At 48.2% G+C, this 15655-nt stretch overlaps 1 protein-coding gene across 2 annotated transcripts; it reads left to right on the forward strand.

Annotated features, from left to right (window-relative positions):
• The first annotated feature begins 1739 nt into the window (after positions 1-1739).
• On the forward strand, positions 1740-6805 carry Tcf23 (transcription factor 23). 2 transcript variants are annotated; one of them, XM_042696827.1, is made up of 4 exons: positions 1740-1951; positions 1982-2023; positions 2599-2841; positions 5592-6805. In XM_042696827.1, the coding sequence occupies exons 1-4, from the start codon at positions 1802-1804 to the stop codon at positions 5769-5771; spliced, it is 615 nt and encodes a 204-aa protein (XP_042552761.1). In that variant the 5' UTR covers positions 1740-1801; the 3' UTR covers positions 5772-6805. The 2 variants fall into 2 exon arrangements, with proteins under 2 accessions (XP_042552761.1, XP_042552760.1); XM_042696826.1 differs by having other exon boundaries at positions 1740-2023.
• Positions 6806-15655: the final 8850 nt, after the last annotated feature.

Here is a 15655-nt window from a genome sequence, read left to right on the forward strand (position 1 = left end):
CTGGCTTTGAACCACAATCTCAGATCTCAGCCTCCTGAGTAGCTAGGATTACAGGTATGAGCTACTGGCATCCAGCTCACCTTTTCTTTTTTTATTAATATTATTATTTTTTTAATTTTTGCCAGTCATGGTGCCTGAACTCTAAACCTGGGCGCTGTTCCTTAGCTCTTCAGCTCAAAGCTAGTAGTGCTCTAGCACTTGAGCCACAGCGCCACTTCTGGCCTTTTCTGTTTATGTGGTGCTGAGGAATCAAACCCAGGGCCTCAAGCATGCAAGGCAAGCGCTCTACCACTGAGCCACCTTCCCAGCCCCTCACCTTTTCTTAATAATGCTTTCCTGACTCTTTTTTCCTTACTCTTCTTAAATGAACTGGCAGTCTTATAAGCTACTTGGAATCCATGGGGATTGAAATGTGCATACTTGTGCTCTGATCACAATGAGCTTAACTGATATACAAGAGCTCCTCACATTGCTTGTGTGTGTGTGTGTGTGTGTGTGTGTGCATGTGTGTGTGTGCATGTGTGCGCACATGTGTGCAGACTCAAGGCCTGGGTCCTATAGTGGGCAGCTTTCTCAAGGTCAGAATAATCTCTACCACTGAAGGAATTCTGGGCTTCCTAGACAGCGTTACTCCTTGAATTTCAACATCAAACCATGTCCTGCATTGGACAAGTACCTGTTAGAAGGTATATTTACAGTGTACAGAATTCTAGAGATGTTTTGTTGTTTTGTACCTCCCCCGCCCCCGTAAGGCAGTTGAACTCAGGGTCTCATGCTTGCTAGGCAAGGACTCTAGTGCTGAGCCATTGCTGCAGCCCTTGTGTTGGCCCCTCATTTGTCCAGCCCTGCCACAGAACTGTGTCTGTTGGAGTAATTCAAATAACAGGATTCCCAGTGGCAAAAGAACATAGGGTAAAGGGCAAGGCCTTCCAAGTCCAATGACTGCTTGTGTTCTCACTCCTGGTCCCTACTTAATGGATTTGCCACTGGGAAAGTTATTTTACCTTGTATCTCACTTTCCCTATCTCTAAGGAAACTTTCCTTCCCTCCAGCCTTGCTCTGGGAAATAGACCATAGGCATGAAGCACTGTGCACAATGCCTGTCCTAGAACATGGAGCTGTTAGGAAACTAGCCAGGTAAGGGACACTAGCTCTGTGAGTTTGAAGTCTTCATAAATGAAGGACACAGCGCAAAGGATGGCAGCATACTCTGGGCAGAGCTGCAGGGGGGCATTGGATGGCATGGAAAGACAGAAGTAAAAGCAGTGGGTCCAAGTGGGGGGCATGTTTGGGAGATATGGAGTAGTGTTCTGAGGCTGGAAGGTCCCAGGCATTGGCCAGAGGAGGGAGAGGCCTTTCCTGGATGTGTGAGGGATGTGGGCCGGCATGCAGGACAGAGGTTCAGGACCCCACCATGAACCTGAGCATCATAGCTGAACCTACGGGTCCCAGCTAGGATTGCTATTGGGGTCAGCCATGGCCCAGAGGGCACTTCTTCCCACCCTTCCTCTGCCTTCTTCTGCATGGGCCGCATCCCAGGGCTTGGCCACTCCCAGCATCCCGTGCCCCCACCCCTCTGCCGGGATGGGAGGCAGGCCGAGGCTTCTCGCGGGGGCTGTGCCGGGTGGGCAATTTTCCCAGAGCAAGGAGCAAAGCAGGACTGAGTTGGCGCCAGCTTTCTCCGATGTGGACATTGCTGGCTGGATGGCCAGCTTGTCCCAGCTAGCTTGAGCCCAAGGGCGCTCCCCACGCACTGTGTTCCTGCTCTGGGGGCTGCAGCTCTCTATCCCAGGGGAGTGGCATGGCGCAGCGGGAGGCCCGAGGGGCACCAGCAATGCCAGGAATGGACCATGGCCGGACTAAGGCCAAAGCACGGTCGCTGCCAGGCACTGACAGAAAGAAGAGCCGTCCCAGCAGGACAAGGCAGGACCTATGGGAAGAGACCAGCTGGAGTGACCAAAGATGGAGCCGAGCTGCCCCTAGCCCTCGAGGAAGCAGGGCTAAGGGGCCAGCTCATGGCAGGGTAAGGAAACCCTGGACCAGAGGAGGGAGGTGGGGGAAGCAGAGGTTTAAGGGTGCTGAGGGCCTCCTCAGTGGTACAGCTGCTACTCTTAAAGCTCATGGTTCCGTGCGGATCAGCTGGGACACATTACAACTAGTCTTACCAGAAGAACAGCTCAGAAAGCAGGCCCAACTCATTCCCCCTGAGGAAACTGAGGCTGGAGAAGGGTGCTGGAGCAGCAGGCAGCAGCCTCTTCCTCGGAGGCTGGCTGGGTCAATGGAGGTCAGCCCTGTTGAGCAAGGCTTGGCTTCTTGTTCCCTGTGACCCCAAGGGTAGGTAGGACAGGATTCAGACTAGGGACTACTGTTCATGGAGTAGGACTCAGGTTCTGAGTCAAGCTTTGCCATCCCTATTGCCGTCCAAGCCAGCCCAGGCCTCCCTCAGCTATAAAACAGCTAGACAGAGAAGCAGGGAGGCTCAGCAGTGTTCTACTTCCAAATCTCTGCTCCAGCAGGAGACGTGGCCCTAGAATGCTGTGAGAAGTGAGGGGCCGCTGGGGTGGTGGGGCAGCCCACTGATCCGGGCTCTCTGTGCAGAGCGAAGCCAGTCCTGAGAACGCAGCCCGGGAGCGAAGCCGGGTGAGGACCTTGCGCCAGGCTTTCCTGGCCCTGCAGGCGGCTCTGCCAGCTGTGCCACCAGACACCAAGCTCTCCAAGTTGGATGTACTGGTACTGGCTACCAGCTACATAGCCCACCTCACCCGCACACTCGGTCATGAGTTGCCTGGGCCTGCCTGGCCCCCCTTCCTGCGTGGACTCCGCTACTTGCATCCTCTCAAGGTACCTCATGAGCTGGGGGACTAAGGGCGGGGGGAGGAGGTTTAACATCCGGGGCTTTGGGGAAGAGCATGGGAATGAGGGCACACTGGATAGGGCCTCTGTCCTGGGCAGAGCTGACATTGGGACCAGTGTCCTCCTGCTTCACCGAGAGGCTAGCTCAGTGGGGTGTGGTGCTGATGAACTCTGTGCATGGGGATGCAGTTCCTCCAAAAGGAGGGAAAGGTTCTGGGGGTTGTAGTGTCAGGGGAGAAGGAAGGCTCTAGGGCTGGGGCTTGGGCAAAGAAATAAAATGCAGATGAGTCCTCAGTGGACAGCGGCACCTCTCCCTCGCTGTGCCTGCCTCCATGTTCTCTAGACTCCAGTTGTGGATATCTACCCTCTATGGAGGAAGCAGCGTTCTAGAAGCAATTGAGCTGTGGGGACAGCAATGTGGGGCCAAGGGCTTTCAGCAGCCACCAGATACCAGACTGTTCCTAGCTTTCTGAACCTCTGCTTTATTATATGCAAAATGCATATACGAAATGGGCCTACCTTCTCTGCTAGAGTACAAAAGAGAAGTACAATTACCATTGCAATAATAGCCATCATGATGGGGATATTAAAGAGAAACCAGAAGTTGGGCTAAGTACTTTAAGTGTATTGTGGAAGATGGAGGAAGAGGAGGAGTGGAGGGAGGTCAAGTGGCTAAATGCAGCTAAGCCTAGAGTGTCTTGTTCACAATTGCTTCTGTACATTTTTCTCACAACCACTAAGTAGGTGTTTAGCAAGGAGCTTGTTAGCCAGGTAGCTCACATTTGTAATCCTAGCTACTCAGGAGGCTGAGATCTGAGGACTGAAGTTCAAAGACAGCCTGGGCAGGAAACTCCATGAGACTTTATCTCCAATAAGCCACCAAAAAGCCAAAAGTGGAGCTCTGGCTCAAGTGGTACAGCACCAGCCTTGAACAAAAAAGCTCAGGGGCAGTTCCCAGGCCCTTAGTTCAAACCACAGTAATGACACACTCCCCACATAAGAAGAATTCATTTTTATGGTTGTCATTGATGACTCCATCCATAATCCTAGATACTCAAGAGACTGAGATATGGAGGATCACAATTTGAAAGAAGCCCAGAAAGAAAACTGTGAGACTTGACCTCCAAGTGAACCAGCAAAAAGCTGGACTGGAGGTATGGCTCAAGCAGTAGAGTACCAGACATGAGAGGAAAACCAATCAAGAGTAAAACTCTGCTGAGTGCTAGTAGCTCATGCCTGTAATCCTAGCAACTCAGGAAGCTGAGATCTGAGGATCACAGTTCAAAGCCAGCCTGGGCAGGAAAGCCTATGAGACTCTTTCTCCAATAAACCACCAGAAAACCAGAAGTGGTGCTGTGGCTCAAGTGGTAGAGCACTAGTCTTGAGCTGAAGAACTGAGGGCTAGCACTCAGGCCCAGAGTTCAAGCCCCATGACCCATTAAAAAAAAAAAGCTAATATGCAAAATTCTTAGATTAAATGGGGAACACAAATGTGCCACAGGGAAAACCTGTGCAGGGTCCTGGGTTGACATAACATGATCATTAGTTAGAAAATGGCCACCAAGGTAAGGCACTTATGTGTAGATCATGACCATTAAAAATGATGAAGAATGGGTGACATTGTCTAGAAAGAAATGTACTGATGAGCTAAAAACTGTAACCTCTCTGTACATCACCTTTATAGTGACATAAAAAAATAATTTAAAAAAATGATGAAGAATGAATAAAGGAGAGACCCTGTTCAGGTTTAGAATTCTGGCAGATTAGTTAGCCAAGGAAGAATGTTTTCCAACGCAGCCCCAGCAGAGCCCGTTTCTCCCCTGACTTTTATTTTTTTTATTTTATTTTAGCAGTACTGGAATTTGACTGGGCCTTGACCGGTTATTTCTTAGAAATATTTTTATTGTTATTATAAAGGTGATATACAGGGGGTGACAGTTACATGTCAGGTAATGAGTATATTTCTTTTTGGACAACATCACTCCTCTCTCCCAGTTCCCTCCCGGTCTCCCTCCCATCCTCACCCACAAGCACTGGTTATTTTTTAGATAGAGTCTCGCTTCCTGCCAAGGCATGAACTTGGTCCATGATCCACCTACTTAAGCTTACTGTCATAGCTAGAATGACAGGTGCATACCACTATACCCATCTTCTTTCTGTTGAGATGGAGTCTTAGGGACTTTCCTGCTGGGTTGACCTGGAACCAAGATCCTCCTGATCTCAGGCTCTCACATGGCTGGGACAAGCACACACCACAATGCCCAGCATCTGGTTGGGAAGGAATCTCATGTATATTCTCCAGACTAGTCTTGTCTCAACTTCTCAAGTAGCTAGGATTATAGGCATGAGCCACTGGTGCCCAGGTCTCCTGGCATTTTCTCTGATCACTTTTGCTCCTGCTGGAAGAACCATCCTTTGAGAACCACAGCTAAGAAGGAGCCCTCCTATTGCTCTGCCCATTGCCCAGCCCCTGGCGATTGCTAGATTTGCTCAAGCGCACCTGTCCATTTGCCTGTCAATCATGTCTTGCTCCTTTTAGGGCCCTCACTCTTAGCTGGCTCCTCCAATGTTTTTTAGTCAGGCTCAGGATGCTGTGGTGGTGAGGAGGCCTCTGTGGTCTGGGTGCAATGGCTGGGAGAGGGCGTCAGTCAGGGAAGGGGAGCTTCCTGTATCCAGGATTCTGGACTACAGAGGTGGCCCAACAGCATATAACCCAGTTCCCATCCCTTGCCTTGCAGAAGTGGCCCATGCGGTCTCGTCTCTATGCAGGAGGTCTGGAGTGCTCCGGCCTTGACTCCACCACAGTCATTGCTTCTGATCAAAGAACAAGGGATGCTGAGGTGGAGGCCCGCATCTCTGGACAGCCAGATACTCCCCTTCCCACCAAGTCGCTCGTGTCAGCTCTCGGTGACAAATGACCCTCACACCCATCCTGCTCTCCTGGACTGTGACTCTCACTAACAGACCTGGATTTTTCTACCAATGCTACCTACTGTCTCCCCTCGGGCTCTCAGCCACTGGACTGGACTCAGGCTCTGCGCCCAAGGTCCAGCAGGAGGAAGAAGTGAAGCAGGATGGAGAGTCCCAGGGAGCACAGGGCGGGTATCCTCACCTTGCCACCCGGGAAGAGGTCTTCCCTGGCTCTTCCGTGGCAGCATCAGGGAAGTGGGAAAGGATGGGGGTGGGGTGCATTGGGTTCAAATTCTGGTTAGAGCACCACCCCTCCCTTTTCCCCCTCAGCTCCTACCAGCCCTCTGCACACCGCCAGAAGACAGTAATAACTGAGCAGATATGGAGGGAGGGGCCAGGTAACCACAGCCCCAGGTGCTGATGGGAACACAGGGGATTACAGCTCTTGGTGGAGGGTCCCAGAGCCAGAAGGAACATTGAAGAAGAGAAGAGGCTTTTCCATCTTTCCACCAGATGCTCCGCAGTGTCAGAGGGGCAGCGAGGAATTTAGGATTTTGTGTGTGTCTGGACTGGGGTCTTCCCAGCTGCCCCTCATCACGTGTCTCTCCTTCACTGGGCCCTGCACCCTTCCACATTTTTCTTGGCAGGAGTTATAGCTGCAGGTTAAACTCACATTGCTTACATTCCTGTTCCCAGAGACACTCAGATACCCCTGGGCTATCCAGTGTGAGAAGATGTTTTTGTCTTTTCTTTTTTGGCACTGAGGATCGAACCCAGGATGCTGTGCTTGCGAGGCAAGTGCTTTGCCACTGAGCTACATCTCAGCCCACAGTGGGAGAAGATTTTTATCCCAGAGGCGGTTCGCTCTTCACTGAACCCGGCAGCCATTTGTGGTCCTTCGTTTGATGAAAGATTTACTACATTTTTGAAGGACCTTGATATACTTGTATCCAGGAAGGACCAAGCTTTACACAAGACTATGTGTCCTCATGATGATCATCTTTCCTTTATGTTAGAAACTTTACCGCCAGGAAAAACAAGTCAGGCAGGGGGTGGGGGGGCGGGGGAGAGGAAGTAGAGGGGGCTCCCCCTGGCTCCTGATACCATTATTGCCTAGAGCTTCATTGGCTCTGGAGTTACTTCTAAGATTGATCTGGAAAGGAGCCCCCTAGGCCAGTCTCTCTCCACAGGCATAGTCTTAATAGGCTCTCCCTAAGTCCTGCCATGGGGGTCAGAAATATGAAGATGGCTCTGAAGAGATCATTTGAGGACAGATCCCAGAGTCTGTGCATACTCAGAGGAACTTTCCTGGTCAGGTAATAGTTGCAAAGCTGGCCCCTGATGTCCAGGTAGGGAAGGAAGCACCTTTTTGTTGTTGTTGTTCACATCGTAGCACCCAAGGCAGATGAGAGTCCGACCACCGCTGTTATTGTCACCCTGAGGGCTGGGCAGGTTGGGAGAGGCTGGGGTCTGTTCTTCTTTGGTAATGGCCGGGGCAGCAGGGAGAGGGGGGCCAGCGGGTGACTCAGCAAGCTGGGGCGGAGGTAGGAGACACAGAACGTCCCAGCCCGAGGTGCTTGGGGTGTGGGAGAGCAGCTGGGCTGTGGCTGGGAGCCATGGGAGAAGGCCTCAGCCAAGGCTGAACTCATAAATCTGCCTGGAACCACATTGCTGCAGCGGGACCCTGGAAGAGCTTGTGCTGGGCTGCTCCCCGGCAGCTGCACGGGGCCAGGCAGGGGCAAAGACCAGGTGTGGGAGGGCATGAGCAGTGTTCTTCTAAGACCATAAAAGTCCACCCTGAATGTTCTATTTTTACTAGCAACGTCTCAGGTTGAGTTGGAGGGTGGTGAGGAGAGGCACAAATGGATTTCCCCCTGGTTCGTTGCAGGTAGTCTCTTGCTAGGCAGGAAGGGGCAGGCTTTGGGGGTATATACTGGAGGTCTCCTGAGAACCTGGGGCTTCTCCTGAGTGGCCTTTGGTTTGGAGCTGCCTGGCCTTACCCTGTCAGATTCTCGTCTTCACCTCATTCCATGAAGCCCTTGGGGCCTTGAGGGTGACCACATTACCTTGGTGGAGAAACAAAGGGAGGACAAAAGAAAGATGAAGTTCGTGGAGGACTAAAGAAGACGGAACTCAGTAGAATAAGCTCTTTAAAAAAAATCTCCCACCCCCCTACTTAGGAGAGGAACACCAAGGCGTAATGTCTATGTGCATCTGATCATTTAGAATAACATTGATTGAAATGAACACCAGGAAATGGGGACACACACACACACACACACACACTATTTTTGAGACAAGATCTCACTATGTGGCCCAGGTTGGCCATGAACTCTAAATCCTCCCAGGGGCTCAGGCTCTAAATCTGGGGATACCAGAGGAAGGGATGGGCCTTTCTCTCTCTGATAAGCAAGATGCTGCTCTTGAGAAATGTTACCTTGGGGGCTGGGATCCATGCTCCCACCAGAACCAAAAGTGATTTCCTTTGTCTTTCAGTAGAGGAAGACACCTGCTTGCTAGGAGACTAGTTCCTCCACACCAACACTAGGGGGCACTGGTGGGTAGGAGCAGTTGGAGGCAGCAAAACAACTGAGATATGGCTCCAACAGCTCCCTGAGAACAAGAGTGCTCCAAAAGTTAACAAGAACGTGGGAAATAAATGACGTGAAAGAGGCCTGGCTCAGGAGCCAGAGAGGTATCTGTACTCAAGTGGACCTGGTCCACCCAGTTTTCTTGTGCTACCTTTCCCATCCCCAGGTAGACAGGACAGAAAGTAGGACGTAGGCAGGGCTGGGGGCTGAGATGAGGCTTGGAGTGAGAGGGGGCCTAGCGATAGTTACAGTGCTGACTGTAGAGTTCACTAAAGAGGAGATGAGAGTCATAGAAAGAGATCAAATCTTCCTCAAGAGAAATTCCTCCTCTCTTCTCTGATAGGAGCCTAGCTAGGATGTGCTAGACAACCCTCTCCCTGTTGTGGCACAAACCTTGTAAGCCTTTTCTATTCTAGATCAAGGGTAGGGCCAGAGGACCAAATCTAGCCCTCATCTATCTTTGTAAATAAAGTTTTATTGTTACACAGGTACACTCACTTGATTAAGTATTACTTCTAGTTACTGAGATAGAAACTAAAAAGCTTACAATATTTACAATCTTGGCCATATAGAAAAGGATTTTTGACATGAGCTAGTGGCTCATATCTGTAATCCTAGCTACTCAGGAGGCTGAGGTCTGAGGATTGTGGTTCAAATCCAGCTCAGGCAGGAAAGTCTATGAGACTCTTATCTCCAATCAAACAAAAAGATGTGGCTCAAGTGGTAGAGTACTAGTCTTAAGCAGAAAAAGCTAAGGGACAGTACCCAGGTCCTGAATTCAAGCCACCCCCGCCCCCCCAAAAAAAGTAAAAGATAAAATGATTCTGAGCCAGACGCCGGTGGCTTACACCTGTAATCCTAGCTACTCAGGAGGCTGAGATCTGAGGACTGTGGTTCAAACCTAGCCTGGTCCGGAAAGTCCCTGAGACTCTTATCTTCAATAAACCACCAGAAAACCAGAAGTGGCGCTGTGGCTAAAGTGGTAGAGCACTAGCCTTGAGCTGAAGAGCTCAGAGATAGCATCCAGGCCCAGAGTTCAAGCCCCATGACAAAAAAAGATTCTGACCCTTGCTTTATCAGGTCGTTTAAAGGTATTAGAGGTATTCAAAGTTTAGTCTGGGAATATGGAGGTATTTTAAGGGACCAAAGTGCTTTTTGAAGTAGAGATTCTATTTGTCACTTGTTTAGCTGGCTTTGAGATCCCCTTGTTTCCTCTCCAGGGTTACACAGTTACACAGAGTTATAGAATCACTGGTGTACACCTCTATGCTCAGCTATTTGCCTTTTTTATTCATATTATGTCACAAGTATCATAGAATTTTCTAGAAGCCCTATGATATGTGTTATTGCAACAGATGGAATGCAGAATCAGATAGGAGAATCCAGCTATTAGGACAGACATGAAATATATGTACAAAAATGTAAAATAATACCCTTCTCACTAAATAGTTTCTAATATGCAAAGTATTTTTCACAGAAATGTTATGTATTGATGAGACTAGGTTAAAGTAATCTGAGAATAAATATTTTAAAATGCTCTATTTTAACTTCTAGTGTGGTTACATCAATAGATACAATCCATATAAGCAAAAGTTGCTCAGGGTTTGGCTTTGCACATGCTAAGCAAGTGCTCTTCCACTAAGTTACATCCCCAACCCAGTGTTTGGCCTTTTTTTTTTTTTTTGGGGTCCGGTTGTGGGGCCTGAACTTTGGGCCTGGGCGCTGTCCCTCAGTTCTTCAGCTCAAGGCTAGCGCTCTACCACTTGAGCCACAGCGCCACTTCCGGCTTTTTTCTTTTTGCTTATGTGGTGCTGAGGAATCGAACCCAGGGCATCATGCATGCAAGGCAAGCGCTCTACCACTGAGCCAACTTCCCAGCCTCCCCCGCCACACTTTTTTTTTTAAGAATGTAAAGGAGTCCTGAGACCAGAAATGTTCAACTCTAGATAGATTTTCTGGGCTCTAGATAGATTGGTAATATTCAAGACTGATCCTAACCCAGACCCTGTCACTGTACCACCACAGCTCTACCTTCTGCCCAGGGCAGATACAATGGGTTAGCTCTGTATTCTTGTTTTGTTTTGTTTTTGTCGGTCATGGGACTTGAACTCTGGGCCTGGGCACTGTCCTTCAGCTCTTCAGCTCAAGGCTAGCACACTACCACTTGAACTACAGCGCCACTTCTGGTTTTCTGGTGGTTTATTGGAGATAAGAGTTTCATGGACTTTCCTGCCTGGGCTGGCTTTGAACCACGATCCTCAGATCTCAGCCTCCTGAGTAGCTAGGATTACAGGCGTGAGCCACCGGCGCCCAGCTTTAGCTTTGTATTCTTTATGCTGGATCCCACACTCTTCCCCAGCAAGCAGATTCCCTTCTTATTCTCTCCTCTTCATCACCACCAGCAGCAAATGTCCACTCACACTGCCAGCACCATCCCTGTTTGGAGGAGGAGGAGCTTCAGGAGTGAACTTGTCTCCTCCTGGTGTAACCTGGGTTTCTTCCTTCCCCCATGGTCATCCCCCTGGCTTGGGAAGGTGAGGGTAGTATCACCCGTGAGAGAGAAGTCTGCCACATAGCAAAGGACCAGCTGCTGAGCAGGAAAACAGGGGACAGGAGCTGGCTCTGGGCTTATGAATAGTGCACTGAAAGCACCCTGAAGAGGTAGGGGCTGCCTTCCAATGAGTTGTTGGTGTGGACAGAAGTGGGACCTCAGACCAGTGTCATTAAATTAAAGTAGGTCAAGAAGTTACCGCAAAGACAACTACGATTTTGGTTTTGTTTTTTTTTTAGTTAAGACTAGCCTTCTACCACTTAAGCCACAACTACACTTCAGGCTTTTTGGTGGTTAATTGGATATGAGTCTCACAGGACTTTTCCTGTCCTGGCTGGCTTTGAACCATGATCCTCAGATCTCAGCTTCCTGAGTAGCTAGAATTATAGTTATGAGCCATGGGCACCTGGAGGTTTTTTAACCTCAGAAAAAGTAACAAAACACATGGTCCAGGAATCAAAATAGAAACAAGAATGACCAAAGAAGAAAGACCAAGTTGAATAAACCAGTCTGGCCTACCTAACTTGACAGCTGTATCAAGACTTTGGTGGAGCCAGGTGCTGGTGTCCCATGACTGTAATCCTAACTACTCAGGAGGCTGAGATCTGAGAATCATGGTTCAAAGCCATCCCAGTCTGTGAGACTCTTATTTCCAATAAACCACCAGAAAACTGGAAGTGGTGATGTGGCTTAAGTGGTAGAGAGCTCACCTTGAGCTGAAGAGCTCAGTGACAGTGCCTAGGCCCAGAGTTCAAGCCTTATGACCAGCCAAAAAAAAAAAGACTTTGATGGTTCAGAGCCACTGGATTTGGTCCAGGCTGAATGAGAAGATTCCAGGTCATCTGGCCCAGAACCATGGCTGATTCATGGCTAGCTAGGCTGCTAGAGATCTAGAGTCTACCCTCTCAAATGCAATGCAGGCACTCAAAACAGGTGAATATGAAAGAATCAAGATCTCAATGCTGTGAGGAAAAGAGTAGTTGGGTAAGCCAGAAGTTGAAGCAAAGTTCAGCTATTATCCCTAAAGTGTTGCTACAGAGAAGATGAGGTTACATCCAGATGGAAACCCATCACAATTTGAAAACATAAGCATCCCAGGCCAAGAATTTGAGCTCCAGTACCAAAAAGGAAAAAAAAGTAAATGGGTTAGAAACTGACTCAGTTAATTTTGTTCTTTTTAAATAATACAAGGGAATGTCATTGTGCAAGTTTCATAGATGTGTCGTATTCTTTACACAAGTTCACCACCTTTATCATATTCCCTTAACTTCTTTCCCTCCCCTCCTCCTTTTCAAACATGTGTTTTATTATTATATCTACATCTGTATAGCACCATATATAATTATATATGATTATATTATAGGATATTATTTAGTATATATAGGAAATATACTTGGAGACTCTTCACCAATAGAGGGCGCTAGAGGAAGCCCACAGGATGGAAGGAGCAAGGTGGGACTTGTTTTTTGCTGTTCTTTTCAGTGCCAGGGTGCTAGGATGGTGACAGGTCTTTATCCTGGCAGGTACACTTCACTGAAGTTTCCAGCTTTTTCCTCTCTCTCAGAAGAAGACTTTATTGTGTCTGTTAGAAGCTTGTGGTGTCAGCAGGGTATATGCTTGTAATCCTAGTACTAAGGAGGTTGAGACTGGAGGCCAGAGGCTAGCCTATGGCTGCGTAGTGACCCAATCAAAACAAGCTGGGCACTGCCTGTAATCCTAGCTACTCTGGAGGCTGAGATCTGAGGATCATGGTTTGAACCCAGCTCAGGAAGACAAATTGCTGAAACAAATCGGTGTCCAATTAACCAGCAGAAAACCAGAAGTGAAGCAGTAGCTCAAGTAGAGAGAACATCAGCCTTGAGCAAAAGAAGCTCAAGGATAGCACCCAGGAGTTTAAACTCAAGGACTGTACAGAAAGAGAGAGAGAGAGAGAGAGAGAGAGAGAGAGGAAAAAGAAAGGAAAAGAAAGAAGGAAGGAAGGAGGGAAGGAAAGAAGGAAGGTAGGAAGGAAAGAACAATAAAAAATATGCCAGCCGGGCGCTGGTGGCTCTCGCCTGTAATCCTAGCTACTCAGGAGGCTGAGATCTGAGGATCGCGGTTCAAAGCCAGCCCGGGCAGGAGAGACCGTGAGACTCCTATCTCCAATAAACCACCAGAAAACCAGAAGTGGCGCTGTAGCTCAAGTGGTAGAGCGCTCGCCTTGAGCTGAAGAGCTGAGGGACAGCGCCCAGGCCCAGAGTTCAAGCCCCACGACCGACCAAAAAAAAAAAAAAAGTATGCCAGTACCAGTGTTGAGGAACTCTTTCCTCTAAAGTCTGAGTTACACAGGCCTTCTCCAAACTTCTAGAACTCTTACCTCACCCACTTTTTTTTTTTTTTGGGTCCGGTCATGGGGTCTGAACTCTGGGTCTGGGCGCTGTCCCTCAGCTCTTCAGCTCAAGGCTAGCGCTCTACCACTTGAGCCATAGCGCCACTTCCAGCTTTTTTCTTTTTGCTTATGTGGTGCTGAGGAATCGAACCCAGGGCCTCAGGCATGCAAGGCAAGCGCTCCACCACTGAGCCACCTTCCCAGCCCCCCTCACCCACTTTTTAGCCACCACCCCTCAGGTGGCATCTGTGTTTCTTTGTCCTTTCCAGTTTGCCTTTTCCCTCAATTAAAATCACTATTATAGCCTGACATGGTGGACATGCTTGTAAATCCAGCACTCAGGAGGCTGGGGCAAGAGAGTCACAAGTTCTTGGTCAGCCTGAGCTAAACAGTGAGAGCCTATCTCAAAATAATAATGATTAAAAATAAATAAAGGCTAGATGCAGTTAGCTCATACATGTAATACTGGCTACTTATGAGGCTAAGATCTGAGGATCGTGGTTAGAAGCCAGCTCAGGCATGAAAGTCTGCTATGAGACTCCTATCTCCAATTAAGCCTGGAAAAACCAGAAGTAGACCAATAGTTCAAATGGCAGAGTGCTAGCCTTGAGCAAAAAAGCTCAGGGATGGTGCCCAGGCCCTGAGTTCATGCCCCCACACAGCTAGCACAAAAATAAATAAAACACAGATGTTAGAGTAGGGTTTTTTTATTTTTTGTTTTTGTTTTGTATTTCTAACTGATAAAACAGTAAAGCTAAAATTCTGGGAGTGTCTGACTCCCATTTTAAATAGGGACACTGAGGACTACAATTGTTGGTTGATCTGCACAGTCTTGCTGTTTTGTCATGATTACAGAAGTAAACCAGGGACATGGAGAAAATGAAGCATAGTGATTGACTGCCTGTCACCAAGATAGCCAGACTAAGAGCGATCTTTGTGAACACTATCCTGTTGGATGTTTGTCCTCTCCTATGAAGAGGCCGGGAGAAATGGCATCTTTCCTGAAGTGCTCATGACCATCCTCAGTGGTGGCAATCACTGAGTCAGTGTACTGAATTGAGAGCGATCGCAGAGGCAGGTTGTCCTGACTGCATTTACCCTTATCTCTGTGTGTAGATAACATCATTATAAAGGCTAATGCTTTAACCAGATTGTAAACATATTCATAGAAGATTGCCCCAGTGACCTGACAGGAAAGTTAAGTTGTGCAATTTGCCAATGAAAATATTTGCAGTTTGCAGGAAACCAAGAAGGATTTTTTTTTTTTCTTGAGGAGCAGGAGGGAGGAAGAGGGTGGGCTAGATTTCTAATGATTTATAATGGCTGGTATATAATTATCCTAACCCAGTTAAATATCTCCATACTTCCTATCCCTTAAATCTCTGCTTAAATAAAGCAAAAGAGAAACTGCTTATTTTAAAACCTATTTTTGTATGTACTTTACTGGTTTCTTTTTCTTTTTTTTTTTTTTTTGGGTCCGGTCGTGGGGCCTGAACTCTGGGCCTGGGCACTGTCCCTCAGCTCTTCAGCTCAAGGCTAGCACTCTACCACTTGAGCCACAGCACCACTTCCGGCTTTTTTCTTTTTGCTTATGTGGTGCTGAGGAATTGAACCCAGGGCCTCATGCATGCAAGGCAAGTGCTCTACCACTGAGCCAACTTCCCAGCCCCCACTTTGCTGGTTTCTTAAACTTTTTTAAAGTATAGATTATAGATTGTGCCAAGTTTTTAGTTCTGTCAGGGGCACTAGACACAGCAAAGATAGAAGTTTCTTCCAACTTCCTATAGGTGATATGTTTTATCCTGCAGATGTATTCTGGGAACCAATCTTTTATTGAGTATTGGGATTTGAACTCAGGGCCTTGTGCTTTCTAGGCAAGTAGTCTACCACTTGAGACGTGCCCTGAGCCAGTTTTAAGTTAAAAAAAAAAGTTGGGGGGCTGGGAAGGTGGTTCAGTGGTAGAGTGCTTGCCTGGCATGCATAAGGCCCTGGATTCAATTCCTCAGCACCACATAAGCAGAAAAACCTGGAAGTGACACTATGGCTCAAGTGGTAGAGTGCTCACCTTGAGCTGAAGAGCTGAGGGACAGTGCCCAGGCCCAGAGTTCAGGCCCCATGACTGACCAAAAAAAAAAAAGTGGGATCCATTCGGCTCCATTAAGGCCCTTAGAAACCCTATTTAACTGAGTGTTGGTAGCTACTCAGGAGGCTGAGATCTGAGGATAACTGTTCAAAGCCAGCCCAGGCAGAAAAGTCCCCATGCTGGGGCTGGGCTTAGTGGTAGAGTGCTTGCCGTGCATGCATGAGGCCCTAGGTTCAATTCCTCAGTACCACATAAGCAGAAAAAGTCAGAAATGGTGCTGTGGATCAAGTGTCCTGAAT

Source organism: Dipodomys spectabilis, unplaced genomic scaffold, assembly GCF_019054845.1.
Source record: "Dipodomys spectabilis isolate Male_0828 unplaced genomic scaffold, ASM1905484v1 ptg000210l, whole genome shotgun sequence".
In the NCBI taxonomy this organism is placed as follows: Eukaryota; Metazoa; Chordata; class Mammalia; order Rodentia; family Heteromyidae; genus Dipodomys; species Dipodomys spectabilis.

Bases quoted from the DNA above. Each gene is read 5' to 3' on its own strand.
- Tcf23 (XM_042696826.1), top strand. From the start codon at position 1,802: ATGGCGCAGCGGGAGGCCCGAGGGGCACCAGCAATGCCAGGAATGGAC. The intron at 2,024-2,598 runs GTAAGGAAACCC...CTCTCTGTGCAG, and splicing joins AGGGGCCAGCTCATGGCAGG to AGCGAAGCCAGTCCTGAGAA. The intron at 2,842-5,591 runs GTACCTCATGAG...CTTGCCTTGCAG, and splicing joins GCTACTTGCATCCTCTCAAG to AAGTGGCCCATGCGGTCTCG.